This window comes from Mustela nivalis, assembly GCF_964662115.1.
Source record: "Mustela nivalis genome assembly, chromosome: 15".
Lineage (NCBI taxonomy): Eukaryota > Metazoa > Chordata > Mammalia > Carnivora > Mustelidae > Mustela > Mustela nivalis.
The window spans coordinates 87,016,759-87,032,102 of NC_139034.1; the positions used below are offsets into that span (position 1 = coordinate 87,016,759).

General features: G+C 56.9%; 1 protein-coding gene across 2 annotated transcripts in view; it reads left to right on the forward strand.

The window, feature by feature from the left end:
• The window catches only part of COL4A2 (collagen type IV alpha 2 chain), a 154,154-nt gene that overhangs the window by 94,663 nt on the left and 44,147 nt on the right, over positions 1 to 15,344 (forward strand). Inside the window, exons 5-14 of one of the 2 annotated variants that reach the window (XM_082701005.1) lie at positions 2,459 to 2,593; positions 2,678 to 2,722; positions 5,539 to 5,655; positions 7,202 to 7,273; positions 7,590 to 7,625; positions 7,733 to 7,795; positions 9,166 to 9,201; positions 11,470 to 11,511; positions 13,449 to 13,544; positions 15,169 to 15,204. In XM_082701005.1, coding sequence (XP_082557131.1) covers positions 2,459 to 2,593; positions 2,678 to 2,722; positions 5,539 to 5,655; positions 7,202 to 7,273; positions 7,590 to 7,625; positions 7,733 to 7,795; positions 9,166 to 9,201; positions 11,470 to 11,511; positions 13,449 to 13,544; positions 15,169 to 15,204 — 678 coding nt within the window. The remainder of the gene's footprint in view (positions 1 to 2,458; positions 2,594 to 2,677; positions 2,723 to 5,538; positions 5,656 to 7,201; positions 7,274 to 7,589; positions 7,626 to 7,732; positions 7,796 to 9,165; positions 9,202 to 11,469; positions 11,512 to 13,448; positions 13,545 to 15,168; positions 15,205 to 15,344) is intronic. The other variant, XM_082701006.1, reaches the window with a different exon arrangement.

Here is a 15,344-nt window from a genome sequence, read left to right on the forward strand (position 1 = left end):
AACGTAGGAAATAACAAGTGCCAACAAGGACGCGGAGAAATCTGGAACCCTCACACCCTGCTGCTGGGAATGCCGCTGGCACGGCCGCTGTGGAGGACGGCGTGGCGGCGGCTCCAGAAGTTGAACAGAGTTGCCAGAAGACCAGCAGTTCCCTTCCTGAGTTCATGCCCCGAGGAGCAGAGAAGAGGTGCTCACAGAGACAGCTGCGTGTGTGTCCCCCGTGGCACTGTCCACAGCAGCCCCTGGGGGCAGACACCCTCCGTGTCCATCACGGACGCGTGGACGAGTGGTGGTCGTCCGTCCGCTGAATGTTGTTCAGCCATGGACGTGAACGCAGCCCTGGGAGGTGCTCCCACACGAGAGCCTCAGGAAGGTGCTGTGAAGGGGAGCAAGCCGGGCACCAAAGACCGCCCCCCGACCTAGGACTCTGTATACTGGATATTCCCAGACAGGGCAGGTCCCATCGACACCGAGAGCAGGTGCCACTCTAGCTGGGGACCAGGCGCTGGAGTGGGGGCAGCGGGAGGGCCTGCTCGGTGGGTACAGAGTCGTCTTTGGGGCCGCGGAAGTGTTTTAGAACCAGACAGCGCCGGTGGGTAGAAAGCGCTGCGAATGTGCTGGGAGCCACTCTACAACGGCTGGTTTTATGGGAACTGCACAGGGACAGCAGGAAAGACGGGTTTTATTCCCAAAGCCAGACTTCCCATCCCAAGAAACAAAGGCTAAAGAGAAGTCCAGTGACAATGGCAGGAAAGTGAGTACATGAGGGCGCCCGCCCGCTTCCCAGCAAGGGAATCGAGGAAAAGGTTAACGAGCGCACGAGGAGGACGTGGGTTTTCATCTCGGAGACGCACGCCTTCCGCTCTGGTGGACAGGGGTGCCCGGTCCAGTGACCTCCCCAGCCGGACATGAAGTTTGCAGACAGTCACCGTGATGGTGTGCGTGATCAGCACTTCATCCTGCAAAGGCTGCTGGGGTCAGTGCTGACGAGCTCCCCGCCTCCCCGTGACTGGGGCCTTGGAAGGTTAGGGGCGGACTGTGTCGTCACAAGACGGTGACTGTCGAACGGCCGCAGATGAAACAGGGCTGAGCACTCTGGGGGACCCGTAAGGATCCAGTCAAAGTCTGTTTTGTCCCCAGACTTACAGCGGAGGTAGCGTGAGGAGGCCCCTGAGTGCTAGACTGGGGTGAGCCTAGGATTCATGCGGGTCCAAGGTCGGGCTGCCCACGGTCCAGCACAGCCGTCCTCGAGGAGGTGGGGACAAGTGAGGGGCTCTGGCCCCCATTCACAGTGTCCTTCAAAGACGTCGAACACCCTGAATTTGCCGCTGTGTACGGTGCTTGTGCTCGGATTGAGTGTTCAGCAGTTTCTGCCTTGACCGGAGCCTCTGGGACACGTGCAGGGGACCCAGAGACCCTGCCGGCTCCAGAACTCGCCCTGGCCCAGAGGGAGCTCTGAGGAGACTTCCCAAAACCCCCCTTCGTTGGAGGAGGCGGGGGTCCCCAGCTTTGGGGTAGATCGCACCCACCAACTCCGCCTTCATCTCCCCCTTGTCCACCCAGAGAAAGTCCCCTCCGCTTCCCCCACATCCGGGCGCCGCCTCCCAAAGGAGTGGGTGGTACGGGATGGGGCCGAAGCGCAGGGTGAGCGCCCCGTGCCCCTCGGCCGTGTGCGTGACGATCCATGCTCATCCCTCGTCCTCCCGCCATGGCTGGGCTTCCGCCCCCCGCGTGGAAGACGCCGCCGTGACCACGAGGGTGCACGTCCGGGTTCCTGTCTCGCCTTCAGCCGCTTTGAGTTTTGCCCCCGGGTGGAGCTGTCCGGCCGCGCAGGGACGGCCCGTGCGCCCCTGCAGCGGCGGCGCTCCGCGTTCCCACGCGCGGGGCTCGGGGCTCCCACTTTTCCACGGCCCTGCCCACTCGGCATTTCGTCTTTCTGCGACAATTGCCGTGTCCATGTCCGCTGGCTACGGGCCCAGGGCTCTCCAGGCTCTGGGAACCCGTACTTGTCCGTGCGTGCGAGTGGTGTGTGTGCAGACAGAGAGATGCCCGGATCGCTCGAACGCCTGGGGGTCGTGTGACGCCCGGTGCAGGGCACAGCTCGTCCCTGTCACAGGCATTCTAGTGAGATGCGGACAAACTCTTAGAAATCTGCTTGGAGTTTTCTTTTTAACTGAAAATACTTCATCTAAGAAGTACAAGTAAGTGGATTCCTTCATCCCAACCCGATACTAGCATTTCACAAGAACATCAGTTTAGCCTGGGATGAGTTTTTCTCACATTTAACGTGTTTTTCTCTTTTTCAGCTCTAGGCCTCCTCTTAGCCAAAAACCACTTTGTTCCAACAGTGGCAGGGGTGGAAGAGGACATAGACTGCTCTTGGAACGTCGCGTCTCCTTGAGAGTGAAGCGCGTGGTTCGTCGTGACCGGTCGTGACCGAGCTCTCTTGTTTCTGCAGGGCCAGCCCGGACCCGTGGGCCCCCAGGGGTACACCGGGCCCCCGGGCCTGCAGGGGTTCCCAGGACTGCAAGGCCGCAAAGGTGACAAGGGCGAGCGGGGCTCACCCGGGACCACAGGACCGAAAGGAGACGTGGTACGGTGACTGCTAGGCTTCCCTCCACTGCCGCGGGGGCCGGGGGCGTCCGGCCTGCCGTAAGTCCGTCTGTCTTCCCGACAGGGAGCGAGGGGCGTTTCTGGATTCCCTGGAGCCGATGGAATTCCCGTGAGTGTTCTGTGCGCTTGGGATTGGGGGGTTTTCAGATGTGCTCGAGCTAAGCGGTCGGTCTGTGACGCGCAGAAGGGTCTCCGTCGGGGCCTCCTGCCGTGGGCGTCCCCCAAGCCCGGCCGCCTAGACGTGCATGCGTCTGCCCTGGAGTCCGGTGGAGAATCAGGCACAGCGCTCCCTCTGTAAACGCTCCTGCGCACGGGCTCCGGCGTCCAGGCTCCTTTGCCGACGCAGCCGTTGTCTCGTAATGAAACACGAGTGTCGCTCAGGTGCGCTCCGCCGAGCCTCGGAATCTCGCCGGCACCTGCAGCCGGAGCCTCACGGCCGAACCCACGGAGTGCGGAAGGCCCGCCGGGCTTCGTGCAGGTTCCCGAGCTCTCTGAAGTCAAACCACACATGAACGAGAGGACGAGACGGGGTTTGTCCATGAGAAAATCTCCAAATGCAGTAAAATGTGTTGTTCTGACCTAGTTTACTTCTTGCGGCTCACGGGAATAAACAGAGCAGCCTGAGTCACAGCCGGATTCACGCGCTCCCGCGAGGAGGTTTCCCAGGGTCTGCTTCCCGCGGGTCCCAGCCGTGGTGCAGATGTGTTTATCACAACGCGGCCATCTGCTGCCGACGTCCGAGGACATCTGCTTCGGGAACTGTGTGCTCACGTCCAGGCCTTACTCCACACACCGTGTCGCGTGTGACCATGTTAGCACACGCGCGCACACACACACACGCACACATTCCCGGGGCTGCATCAGCGGGACCACCACCTTGTAGAACGAGAGAGGGCGTGAGAGCCGTCACAGGGAGGGCACGCTTATCCTTCAGAGCCTGAGCCACATTTCCAGGAGAAGGAAGCTCCCGGAGCAGAGAGAGGAAGCCACCCACAGGGCCATGAGGCCTGGACGGCGGGGACCCTGGGCATCCCCTAGCTGGGGTCTCACATACACCAGGCATGACACGCAGCCGTGACCAGGCAGGGAGGCCACTTCCCCATTAGTCAGACTCTTGAGAAACTGGCGGACGTGATGAATCCATAGATTTCCAGGGGTAAACAGGAAAGTGTCTTCCTCCCAACTGCCCCAAACCGGTCACCCAATTTTAAACTGCTTCTCTGAGCTCCTTGGGCCGCCCATCCGTTTGGTCTTCTGGAAGCTGAAATCTGGGTTTAACCAGAGTGATCTCACAGGAAAATATCGTAACTCATCTGAATCATATTTCAATTTGTTTTTCCACTTTGTAGTCATTTAATATGAGGAGCAAAGAGTTTACAAGTGAGTTTACAAGTTAGAAAGTGTCGTCCCATGAGGGAGGGAGGCTCGAGTGCGCGTGGACCCGAGGCTTCTGTAGCCTCTCCGGGCTGCTCGAAACAGCCCCGCTCGCCAGCCGCTGAGCTCTGGGACGGCACAAACAGAGCTCGAGGGCCACCTGCCACCTCGAAGCAGCTCAGGAATGTGACGTTGAGGGACCGGGCTAATTTTAGCCATGCAGGAGCCGTGCGGAAACGTGACGTGCACTCAGATCTTAGAGCTGTATCTGATTAGAGACTGAACCGAGAGCAGCGTCAGCTCAATGTCACTAAGGTTTTCCTTCCAAGAACAATTTCAAACTCACATGAGATTAACAGACAGTTTCGAAGGACTCCAGAGAGCAAGGAAGACCAGTAGACAGTTAGGGAGGAGGGTGAAGAGCTCCGTTTAGGAAGAGTAGAACACCGCCGATGGTGAGCAGACACCCCTGAGCGCGCTGGCTCCTGCTGAGTTTGAAGGACCAACTTTCGTGGTCGGGGTTTCTCTTGCCCCCCACCCCGACATGGCCGAGCGGAAGCCTGTGGGGTCTCTTCTCATCCGGTGGCACCCCTGAAAGCAATGGCTTCGGACACCTAAAGCCAAGAGACGCACAACCAAAGGAAGATGCTACTTTCCTCATCGTGTTTAATATCATTCAGGGTCCAGGCCCCCTATGTAGGATTTGTCCCTTTATCTTGAGATGGTCCAGATTTCTCAAAGTAAATCTAAAAGGTTTCCAACATGGCCTCCAAAAAATCAGTCTAGAATGTACGTGTGGTCTGCTGCCAAGAAAGTCAGAGTTTTGAAGAAGACAATAAGATAGCGTACGTGGGAGCATATGCTGCGGGAAGGTACCCTGGGCTACCAGCCCAGCTCCTGCTTGTCCGGGAGCCGGACGAACGCAGGGGGACACCCGCGGACTCAGCCCCACAGTCTCCAGTCATCCGAAAGACGTCCGATCCCGCTGCCCCCTCCCCCGCCCCCAACATCTCAGAACATCTGACTTCTTTCTGTTCAAGTTTAAAATCGAGAAAGGAGCGTTCCCCCAGGAAAGCGAGTGAGGGGACGCCGGTCCCTCCGCACAGGGCCCGGCCACGCGAAATCCCTTCCGGCCACACGAACGTCTTCCCTGGGGGACGCGGCTCTGTCAGACTCACCACCCCCCCAGCTCAGTTGGGCACCAAAGGTCGAGGCACCCTGTTGTCCTTGCAGGACCTGGCTGCTTCTAGAATGTTTTCTAGAGTTTTTAAGTCTGCCGTGACCTGCACCTGCTCAGACAGACCTCCCGGCAGACCAGCGACAGTGGACTCCCTCACCAGCGCCCCGGGAAACAGAACTTGGTCAGGAAGGCCTTTCTCCTGCTCACAGCCGTGCCCGCGCCTCAGTTTCCTGATCTCCCTCATCCGCTCGCTCTGGGTTCCCTTCCCCGCGGGCGCGAGCAGGACGGGGTGATACGGAGCCGTTTGACGGCCCCGCGTGGGAGAGCCGTGGCGTGTGTGCTGGAAGCCTCACTTGCTTTTCTCGTCCTAGGGACACCCCGGCCAAGGCGGCCCCCGAGGGCCCCCCGGCCACGACGGCTGCAACGGAACCAGAGGAGACGTGGGCCAGCAGGGACCCTCCGGCCCCCCGGGCTTCCATGGCCCTCCCGTGAGTACCCACGTGTGCGCACCGGCCCTCGTCGGTGGAGGCCTGGAGGGCGGGGGCACCTCCCATGGGCCCATCCAGAAGGCCCTTTTGGAAGGGGTCACAGAGAGGCTTTCCAAGGACGGTGGGTTTTCCCCTATGGGCCCCACAGGGGCCCTGCCCCCAGCACCCCCAGGAAGGTCACCCCCGACCTCGGTGGGTGGTCAGGATGAAGGAGATGTTTTGCCAGCGTCTCAGCATGATCTTCCTGGGTCCGAAGAACTTCATTTCCTTATCCAGTCTGTAAACAGAATAGAAAATTATTGGCTCGGTTTCTATTACGCAATCTTACGGGCGTCCACAAGTTCTGCCCTGGGCTGCATGTCAAGTTACAGTAACACGAGTAGCAGCGATTGATTCAGAGGCTTAAAGCTTGACAGAACACCCCGTGAGTCATCACCTCATCAGATCCTAAAATCCCGAGACGTGACAAGCGCTCTCCACCCGACAGGTGGACATGAGCTCTTCCTGATGGAAGACCGTCTCGCCTTCATCCGTTTTGTGCACCGTTCTCAGGTCTTTGCAAAAAGTCTTGAAATGGTTTTCAGGACTGTATTGCGACCCTCATACCCTCCAAGTCTTGCCATGTCAGGGTCCCACCAACACCTTACTTGGTAGGCGAACCGAGGCTGGGGAAGAGCAGCCACGTATCTCCCCACCGCCGTTTCCTGCGAAGCTAGTGGGTTTCTCCCCGACAGCCTGGAAGGTCCTCCTTCCTCGGCCGTGACCTTGTTGTGTCATTCACCTTCTCCACACCAATCATCACTTTCTAGGCTGCTCTAATATCATGAAACTTCATTATCAATAAATATATCCATTACTATAAAGTACTGATTTTTAAATATTTTAATTTATTTGAGAAAGAGCACACACACACGCAGGGGAGCGGCAGAGGGAGAAGGAGAAACAGACTTCCCGTTGAGCAGGGAGCCCAACATGGGCTCGATCCCAGAGCCCTGAGATCACGACCCGAGCTGAAGGCAGAGGCTCAACCGACCGAGTCTCCCAGGTGTCCCTAAAATACTGATTTTATACGCAGGCACCAGAAGACGCGTACACACACTCACATGTGCACACACCCCACGTCCATTTGTCGTGACGCCAGCTCTAGGGAATGACCCGTATCTTTCCCAAAAGTGGTGCCTTGGGGCATACGTGTTAGTATTTTTAGCACCCCCACGCCAAAGACAAGACAAAAACAGATTATGCAGAAAAATAACACGTTGATATCCTAAAGGATTTGTCTACTGAGCATTTGGTTGGGGTTTGGAAAATAACAAGTCCTATAAAATATTTCTGTTTCAACTTTGGAGGAAGGTACTACTGAGTAACTATAAAAGTGGATTCTCACCTTTGTGGCCCAGTGTAGTGGCTCGTGTTCAGAGTAACGTAAATAAAGGAAAGACACTGCCCGTGGAGGTCAATATTCCATCACCCCGATGAGCACTGCTGCCCTGAAGCCTAACGGGTGTTTCTGCGTTTTCTCTGTCCCCGGCGTGCGCTGCTGTAGGGGCCCCAAGGACCCAAAGGACAGAAAGGCGAGCCCTATGCGCTGTCCAGCACGGAGCGCGACAGATACAGGGTAAGCTCGCTCGCTACGGGACGCGACACTGGTGATTGGGGCGAGCTCCTGACTGACAAGGGTTTCCAAGTGGGCTGAGTTGTGAGGGTCCGAGGATGGGGGCTCCCTGGGGAGGCGGAGCCGCCCACACCATCAGGAGGTGGAAACTCTTCGCTGTCCCATCAGGTCACGTTGCTCGGGGGGTGCTCCCCTTTCCCGTAGTCACGGTGCCCCAGGTAGGAGGAACATTACCAAGTCCCCGGTTGTGAGAAACTGTAACTAGGGCTAAAGATTTGGTTAAAAACCAGAACGCTTCCCATTTTGTCTTCTCAACCAGGGGGAACCCGGAGAGCCTGGCTTGGTTGGCTTCCAGGTAAGTTCTGTTTTTCTTAGAGGATGCTCCAAGCAGAAGTGTAAGAATTCCGACTCCGAATACCAGTCTTCCGCTCTTAACGGCCTCTTCTTGCCGCCTGTCCTTAGGGTCCCCCCGGCCGGCCTGGGCCTATAGGACAGATGGGTCCAGTTGGAGCTCCAGGAAGACCGGTAAGTCCTCCCTCCTGGACCACCGTCCAGGCGTCCTCTGGAGACACTGCTTCTCTAGTGTTCCCGCGGGGGGAGGCCTCCCATCCAGCCGGCATGCCTGTGGTCCCTCTAGAAAGAGTCCAGGCAAAACACATCATCCTTTGCGTGCATTTTGCTACTGTTAAGGATGAAGAAAGAGGACTTGAGATTCATGGTCACCAGGTCAGCACCGACCATGTCCATTTTGACTTGGTGCTGACCGGGCGCCCCTCCAGTCCCACAGAAGCTCTCTTAGCCCCACAGCCAGCCGCTGGCCAGGGGCCTGTCAGCCCTGGGAAAAGCAGATCCAAGTCCAGTAGGTGAATAAGGAGGCAGTAGGCTCCGCGGCCTGGCCATCTTCGCGAGGGAGGTATTAGACATCAGTTAACGAGATGGCGCCAGTGCCCCACGTGAGTGGCGGTCTACAGGTGTTCCTGACCCTTGCACTCGAACGACAGAGTGAGTGGCCACAGGACAGATGCAGGGGTGGAGGAGGAGGGTGAAGGGTGAAGAAGGGAAGAACCGGGAAGGAGAGGCCACTTCTGCCACGGCCCTGGGGCCTGGAGCTGAAACAGCCCCCAGAAGTGCAGCTGTAGGACAGATGGACCTCGGACAACATTAGGAGACATCAGCCTCCAGCGGGAGAGAGACCTTCTCGCAAAAGCAGGGAAGTGAGGGCTACGTGACCCAGGTTCTTTACCCTCCTACTTCGCACTGGTGTCGGCTTCGCTCACAACACGCATACTGAGGGGGTGTTCTTTAAGTGCACATTTCGGGGAACCTGCGGTGCCCTGAGCTGGCCCTGAGCTGCATGGTTCAGGGAACCCGAGCTGTCCTGAGCTGCAGGCTCTTAAGCCTCATCCCAAGTGTCGTGTTGACACGGAAGGATTTGCGGAAAGACAGCGATGTCTGCAACAGACCTTCATCTCGGTCGCTTGGGCCTGCCCTTTAATTCTGGTCGCAAGCATTTGCGGACCCACCAGCAAAATGTGCTAAACGGTGTTCCGAGGGGAGCCCCAGAGGAGGTCAGGAGAAGCCATCTCCACAGCGGTGGGGCCTGGGACCGTGCAAAGTGTCCGAGCAAGTGGGAGTAGGACACGGGTGACATCAGAAGTCTGACCTCGAACGCAAGCCCAGAACAGCTGCCCACGGCCCGCCGCCACGTTCTGAGAGCCAGGCCTGACCCGGCCTCCGCCTCCAGCACGTCCTCCCTGCCCAGACGATGCACCCGAAGCCTCTATACACACGGGCTTCTAAACACACGGCGATGGCTTTCCCAGAGCGTTCTAGCAGATGTTATCTGGGTCCTGGGATAAAGAAAACAGTTGGTAAAATTCTTTGTATTTGTGCAGGGCCCGCCTGGACCCCCTGGACCAAAAGGACAGCCAGTAAGTTGGTTACTGGGGTGAGGGGCTGGGGGTGGGGTGGGGGTGGGGCTTACATTCTTGTGCTTACCCTGCCTGACCCCAGAACTGCTTGGTGGACAACAGCGCATTATTTGTTTTGTGATGAGAATGATCTTGTAGGTGTTTAGGACTTAATGTTATAAATGCCGAAGATGAATCCAGAGGAACCCCTGGAGCGGTGGGCGTAGGCGTGAGGGTCCTGCGAATGGTTCCTTGTTTGCAAATCACATGACCTGCTGTTCTGTGAAGATCGCCCTGACGGATGTTGGATTAGGAATAGAGACGCAGGGACAGCTTGTGTCCGCATGTGTGACCGCACAAGAGGGACTGTATCCGTGGGGGGGAGCCAGTGGCATCCTTCTTACCCTGGTGCGGCCCCGCTGTCTGTACCCGAGGGGGACCTCAGCCTGTAGGGATACAGTCGGGGATTCTCAGCTGAAGCTTGAGCCCAGAGCTGTGCTGTTCCCAGCAGAGAAAGGTTACGAAGTTGGAGGGAGCACAGGAAAGTAGGTGGCTTATCAGAATCTGTAGACTGGGGTTCTGTGTCACCAGGATGAGCTGCGAAAGTGTCCAAGACCAGCAGCAGGAGTCTGGGATTGAGACGCGACAGGCGTCCGAAGGGCTGGGCTGCCCTTACCGATGCTGAAAGACCGTCCGTGGCCTGCGCGAGGCCGAGGACATCCCCCAGCGCACACGTTCCCATGTCCGCTGCTTGGAAACCTCATCTCTGTGACCTCCAGGGGACCTCGGCCGCCCCCACCCCCCCCCACCTCTGACATGGCTTCCGGCTGGGGCTGGAGCTCGTTAAGGCTGCTGCCCCCGCCGCCCGGCGCCCCACGGTCTTGCAGCCACGGGCAGGGTGGGAACGGCCCAGAGCCAAGAGAAGCGGATGTAGGACGGGGCGGCCGAGCCCCGGGGTCGCCTCAGATCCCCACTTGGCTGCAATACAGACGGCCTCGCCCTCCACCAGGCCACTTCCTGGGGACTGGGACAGGGAGCTCACAGGGCAGAGGGACGCCAGGGGCCCCAGCAAATCTCATTCTGATCGAGCCGGCTGCGTTCCGGGCTTTGATTTCAGCTCCCGGCCAGGTGGGAAAGGAGAAAAAAGCAAAAATTAATTAAAGCCTTTGTTATTATTTTTGGAGACTCTCTGGGCATGGGAGGGGGCGGGCGGAATACTGCGGAGAGAAAGACCAGATCGGGCCCCGCGTGATCCTTTGTCACGGCGGGAGTGTGGAGACCCTGGCGGGGGAGGAAGCAGAGCTGTTCCAGGCGGAAGAGCAGAGCAGGATTTCTGTAATCTGGGGGAGCGCGTGGGCCGCTTCTGGTCAGGCTTATCCTGGGCTTCGGGTCAAGTCTGTTCTAACACGTGTCCACCCCCTCGTGAGTCTACTACCTCCTTGTCAGTCGGGGCCCAACCCAGAGAATCCCCATCCCCTCACATCATTAAAAGGGTCGAAGTATTTGGGAAATTAGGATTATCTCACCGAAATAAGAAAAGGCGGCGGCAGCAGGGAAGCTGACTCATGACCCTCGGACACGGGGGTGGCGGGAAGGCGGCAGGTCTCAGGCCAGACCTGTGGACACGCTCGGAGACTGTCATCTCTGCAGATGACGGTGTAGGAACGAGCCGGAGGGACCCGCGAGCAGGTCTGCGCTCCGCCCCGCACTGTGTGGGGACACAGGCCCCCGCCGCCCGCGGCGTCCGAGGTCACGAGCAGAGCGCAGGCTCCTACGGCAAGCGTGGGATCAACGCCTCAGCCGACGTCCCGCTCCTCAGGCTGAACGACAAACGAAATATTCCCAAATGTGAGCCCTCTCTTTTTGAGGGTTTGCTCTGAGTGTAAAACACGGATTTCTAAAAGCTTGTGTGTTTGAATAGCCATCGCGCTGCCCCTCCCCGTCGCTTCTGTCACTCAGACCTAAACCCGGGCAGTGTGTGGAAAGCACTGGGAGGTCCCCCTCGGCAGCCCCCGCGTGGCCCCAGCCTGCTCCCGATCACATACTGTGACACCCGGACTCGGACTCTTACTATGTGGTCTATATGTGGGACTCGCAAAAGAAGACACTCCCTTTCTCTTGAGTCAAATAGCTTTGGGGAGGGGACTCCGGAATATTCTGCAACGATAATTACTCAGGATGCTGCGAGTAGATCTTACATTTCTTTTTCTTAAAAAAAAAAAAAGAAAGGAAAATTATTTCACTGTTATTAATGACTTTGAAAAACTTAGAAAAATCATTTCTCTTCAGGGCAACAGAGGACTTGGCTTTTATGGAGAAAAGGGTGAAAAGGTAAGGAAACACAATAGATTAATGTGGAGGCCCGCTTAGCAATGAGGAACTAAATATATATATTTTTTAAAGATTTTATTTATTTATTTGTCAGAGAGAGAGCGAGTGAGAGCGAGCACAGGCAGACAGAGTGGAAGGCAGAGTCAGAGGGAGAAGCAGGCTCCCTGAGGAGCAAGGAGCCCGATGTGGGACTCGGTCCCAGGACGCTGGGATCATGACCTGAGCCGAAGGCAGCCTCTTAACCCACTGAGCTACCCAGGCGTCCCGAGGAACTAAATCCTTTTAACGACAGCTTTCCATGCAGTTGTCCTGGCCATTTGCATCAGAAAGCATCACCCCAAAGTGCCAGGCTGTAAAGTTTCAGGCTGTGGAAAAGGCTCCAGTGGTAGCAGTGGGTCGCTAAGACAGTGAAAGCCGGTAGTACAGGCTAGCCCCAGCCAGACTTCTGATGTAGCCGCGACCTCAGCTGTCTGCAGCACCCACAAAGTAAAGGCATTGCCCCGAGGTGTCCCAGTGTGGGGAGCCCTGAGCTGATGGAGCAGACTGAGGCGGGAACCAGAGGCCAACACGGAGCCTGTGCAGGAGCCAGGCGCCCGGCCGGGCTCGCCGGTGTGCGGGAAGACCGTGTGGTGTCTGTAACCCCTGTGCCGCCAACATCCAGAGACTGTGGGCCTTCAGGAGTCTCACTTGAGGCCACATGTATGAAAAGCTCAACAGGCAAAGCTCCACCAACACGTGGCCCATTGCATTCACCGTATGAGTTCCTGCCCACCATGAAACACCCTTGTTCTGTGGCCTCGTTGTTTGCAGATTTTCACCTTGTTTTCCCCTGTGCTATTCGATGGCACCCAGTACTGCTCAGGTCTGAAGGCAAGGACTTTTTCTTTGTGCTAATGCCATAGAAAAAAATGTAAAAAGCAAAACATTGAAAGATCCAAACACATAAAGATGTGAACCCCTGTACAATGTGAACCCCTGTCAATGACACAGTCAATGACATGTGACAAGAAAGGTCTGCGAAGATATCCCTGAGCGGAAGGGAGAGTGGGCACGTCAGGCAGAACAGAAATGAGGGAACACCTCTAAGCTCTAGAGAGTTGATTCAGAATTAATAAGAAAACTTCAGGGCCCTGGCAGGTAATCGGTGGCGCGGGGGGGGTGTCAAGCAGCGCCGGGCATTGTTGTAGATGTCATGTTAGCAGACTCTCGGATACACCTGCCAGCCCCACTTTCTGCGGGTGGTACATCCTGCCCCTGACTCGCGTCCATCCTGTGCGACTTCTGGGCTCAACGTTGTATTATTTAGTTTACACGTGGAAATATGAAAGAAAAGACAGTGAGCTTCTTGTTGTGTCAGTCAGCTCCTGGGGGGGAAGCCGCATACGGAGCAGAAGCCCCGTCTGGCGGTGTTGCAGGTTGATAGACGTCGCTGTCTGTGCGCCGCCGGCAAAGTGTTTCTTGCTCACAACAAAAATGCCAACTAAAGCAAGCCAGAGGTATTTTACTTATTGAAGATGCTGCTTTTTATAATATAAAAACACCCCTAACTGGTGAACCAGTGGTGAAACTGGGGCGGTCCTTTCGTGTCTCAGGCATGCCCTATACCTTGACCCCAATCTTGGAAAGCCTTACAGTAATCCGCTGATGCGAAGGCATTGAGCCCTTGTGCAGAAATTCATTGTAAGGAGAGCCCTCCACGGAAGCCCCGACTGTCAGCAACGTGAACAACTTTGGGAGTAAATTATAAATGTTTGTGAATGCAGGGAACCACATAGCTTTGCACCGTGATCATTTTATTTTATGCTCTGATTGTACTTGTAGTGCTTGTAAATAATACGCAAAATAGGAACACCCGTTTGCGGTGGTGCGCGCTTTCATTCACGCCTGATGGCGTCTTTCCAATTCAAGGATTACTACTTTTGCTAAACCGTTCGCAGGGCGACATCGGCATGCCGGGACCCAACGGGATTGTGTGGGATTTCCACCCGGTCGCCGGACCCACGAAGGAGTCATTCCAGCCGGAGCTGTATAAGGTAAGGAGCCTTCGGCAGAACGGCCCGGGTTCCCGGTGGAACTAAAATAAGGAGAAGGAAAAAAAGGAACTTCCTTTGGCCTTCTTCGAACAATCACAAAGCCAGCAAGCGCTCACATCCAGCGGAACCTCGTGCCTGAGAACACGGCCCCGGTCACACGGGGCCCGGTCCCCCATCTTGCAAAGTTGGGGCAGATTTGAGACCAGGATTCGTCCCACAGTCTCAAAGCTGTCCTGAGTCTGCAGGTCCCTCTACAGCTGGAGGTCCGTGGTCAGAGCGTAACTCAAAGCCAGGATATGGAATTATTCGAGCAAAACGTTGTATTTGGCCGAAGGAACCTACTCGGGCTCTCGGGGACGTGGAGCATCGTTGTGGGTGTTCTTCCGTCAAAGTCTGTTTTCTGACTTCTGTATTCCATTAACATTTTGTCTGATTACAAGTCTAGTCTTGGGTCTCGGTAAAACTTAACACCCCTTCACGGCTCGCTTGCTCCGACGGGCCCAGGTCCTTCGCGCGTGTTCGAGCTCCCCGCTACCCCGTGAGGACGGTCACGCCCGGTCTCATTTTGCTGTGGAGCGGGGACCACAGAGACGCCCCCGATTGGGTCGGGCACAGACAGTGCCTGGGGACCACAGTGCAAACCCCAAACATAGACCCTAATTCCTGCTCTTCGAGGATCTGTCGGATGGGAGCTGGGTGCACGGCCGCGGTGGGGAGAAGGCAGGCCTCCGGGGGGCAGGCAGTCAGGCCCCTGCGCCTCACGCAAGAGCCACACGACCGTGGGTGGACAGAAGCAGCCTGGCCGGCGGCCGGCGTGAGGCAGAATGCGGGGAGGGTGTGTTAGGAGCGGGCGGTCGAGAGCCAGCAGAGTCCAGAGCAGAACGCCCCTGGACAGCCAGGCCAAGGGGGCCCCATCCTGCCATAGGTGGGTCCAGGCGCGACTCTGGCTCCTGGTGGGCCCTGCTCGTCAGCCAGGTAGGGCTTCTGTCTGTGTCGGGACAGGAGCTGTGAACGGGGCGAGGCCCGAGTTGGTTGAAACCAGGCTAAGGATTCCCTTCACCTTCTGCAGCCGGGAGGGGCCGGGGCAGCCTGCGGGAGGCCTGGGCACTGTCCCAGCCGAGATGCAGGAAGGACCCCAGCCAGTCACTACATTTCTTTCACCATTGTCGACCAAGAGCGGTGGGCCAAATAGGTCCGATAAAATTGACACCGTTTCCCAAACCAGGCCTCTTTTGCTTGGGATTTTCGGACGTTCCAAATGTGTCTTTTTCTCAGAGGACCCTCCTAAGAACATCTTATTCAAATATTCTGGTCCGGGGCTTGTCCTGGCTGCCCGGCACTGGGTCGATGGAGGAGACCAGAGACCCCACACAGAGAAGACCGGCAGCCTCGCACTTGTATGAGACATAACGTGTGATTTAACTGATACTGGGAAAATCTGGGAAAATCGCTCCTGTTTTCTCTTGAATTTCGAAGCTGCAAGATGTAGGCATTGTTTCCTGTGACGCATTTATCATCACTGCGTACGGTTTCGCTAAGTGAGTGCTTTTTAGCGATCCCAAACCCTGGTCCCTCGTTTCTGTTCTTGGACTAACGGCCGCGTCCCACTTCGTTGTCTTCACAGGGTGAAAAGGGGAGTGCTGGGGAGCCAGGAATAAAAGTAAGTGAAGCAGCTTCTCCTCGCCGGGGGCCCCCAGGTCCCGGCGTCCCCATGTGGGGACGCCCGAGAGTTCGCGGGGTCTAGTGACATTCGCCTGTTACTCCAAGCCGCTGCCGCTTCTTTCCAGAGAAGAGTTTTTG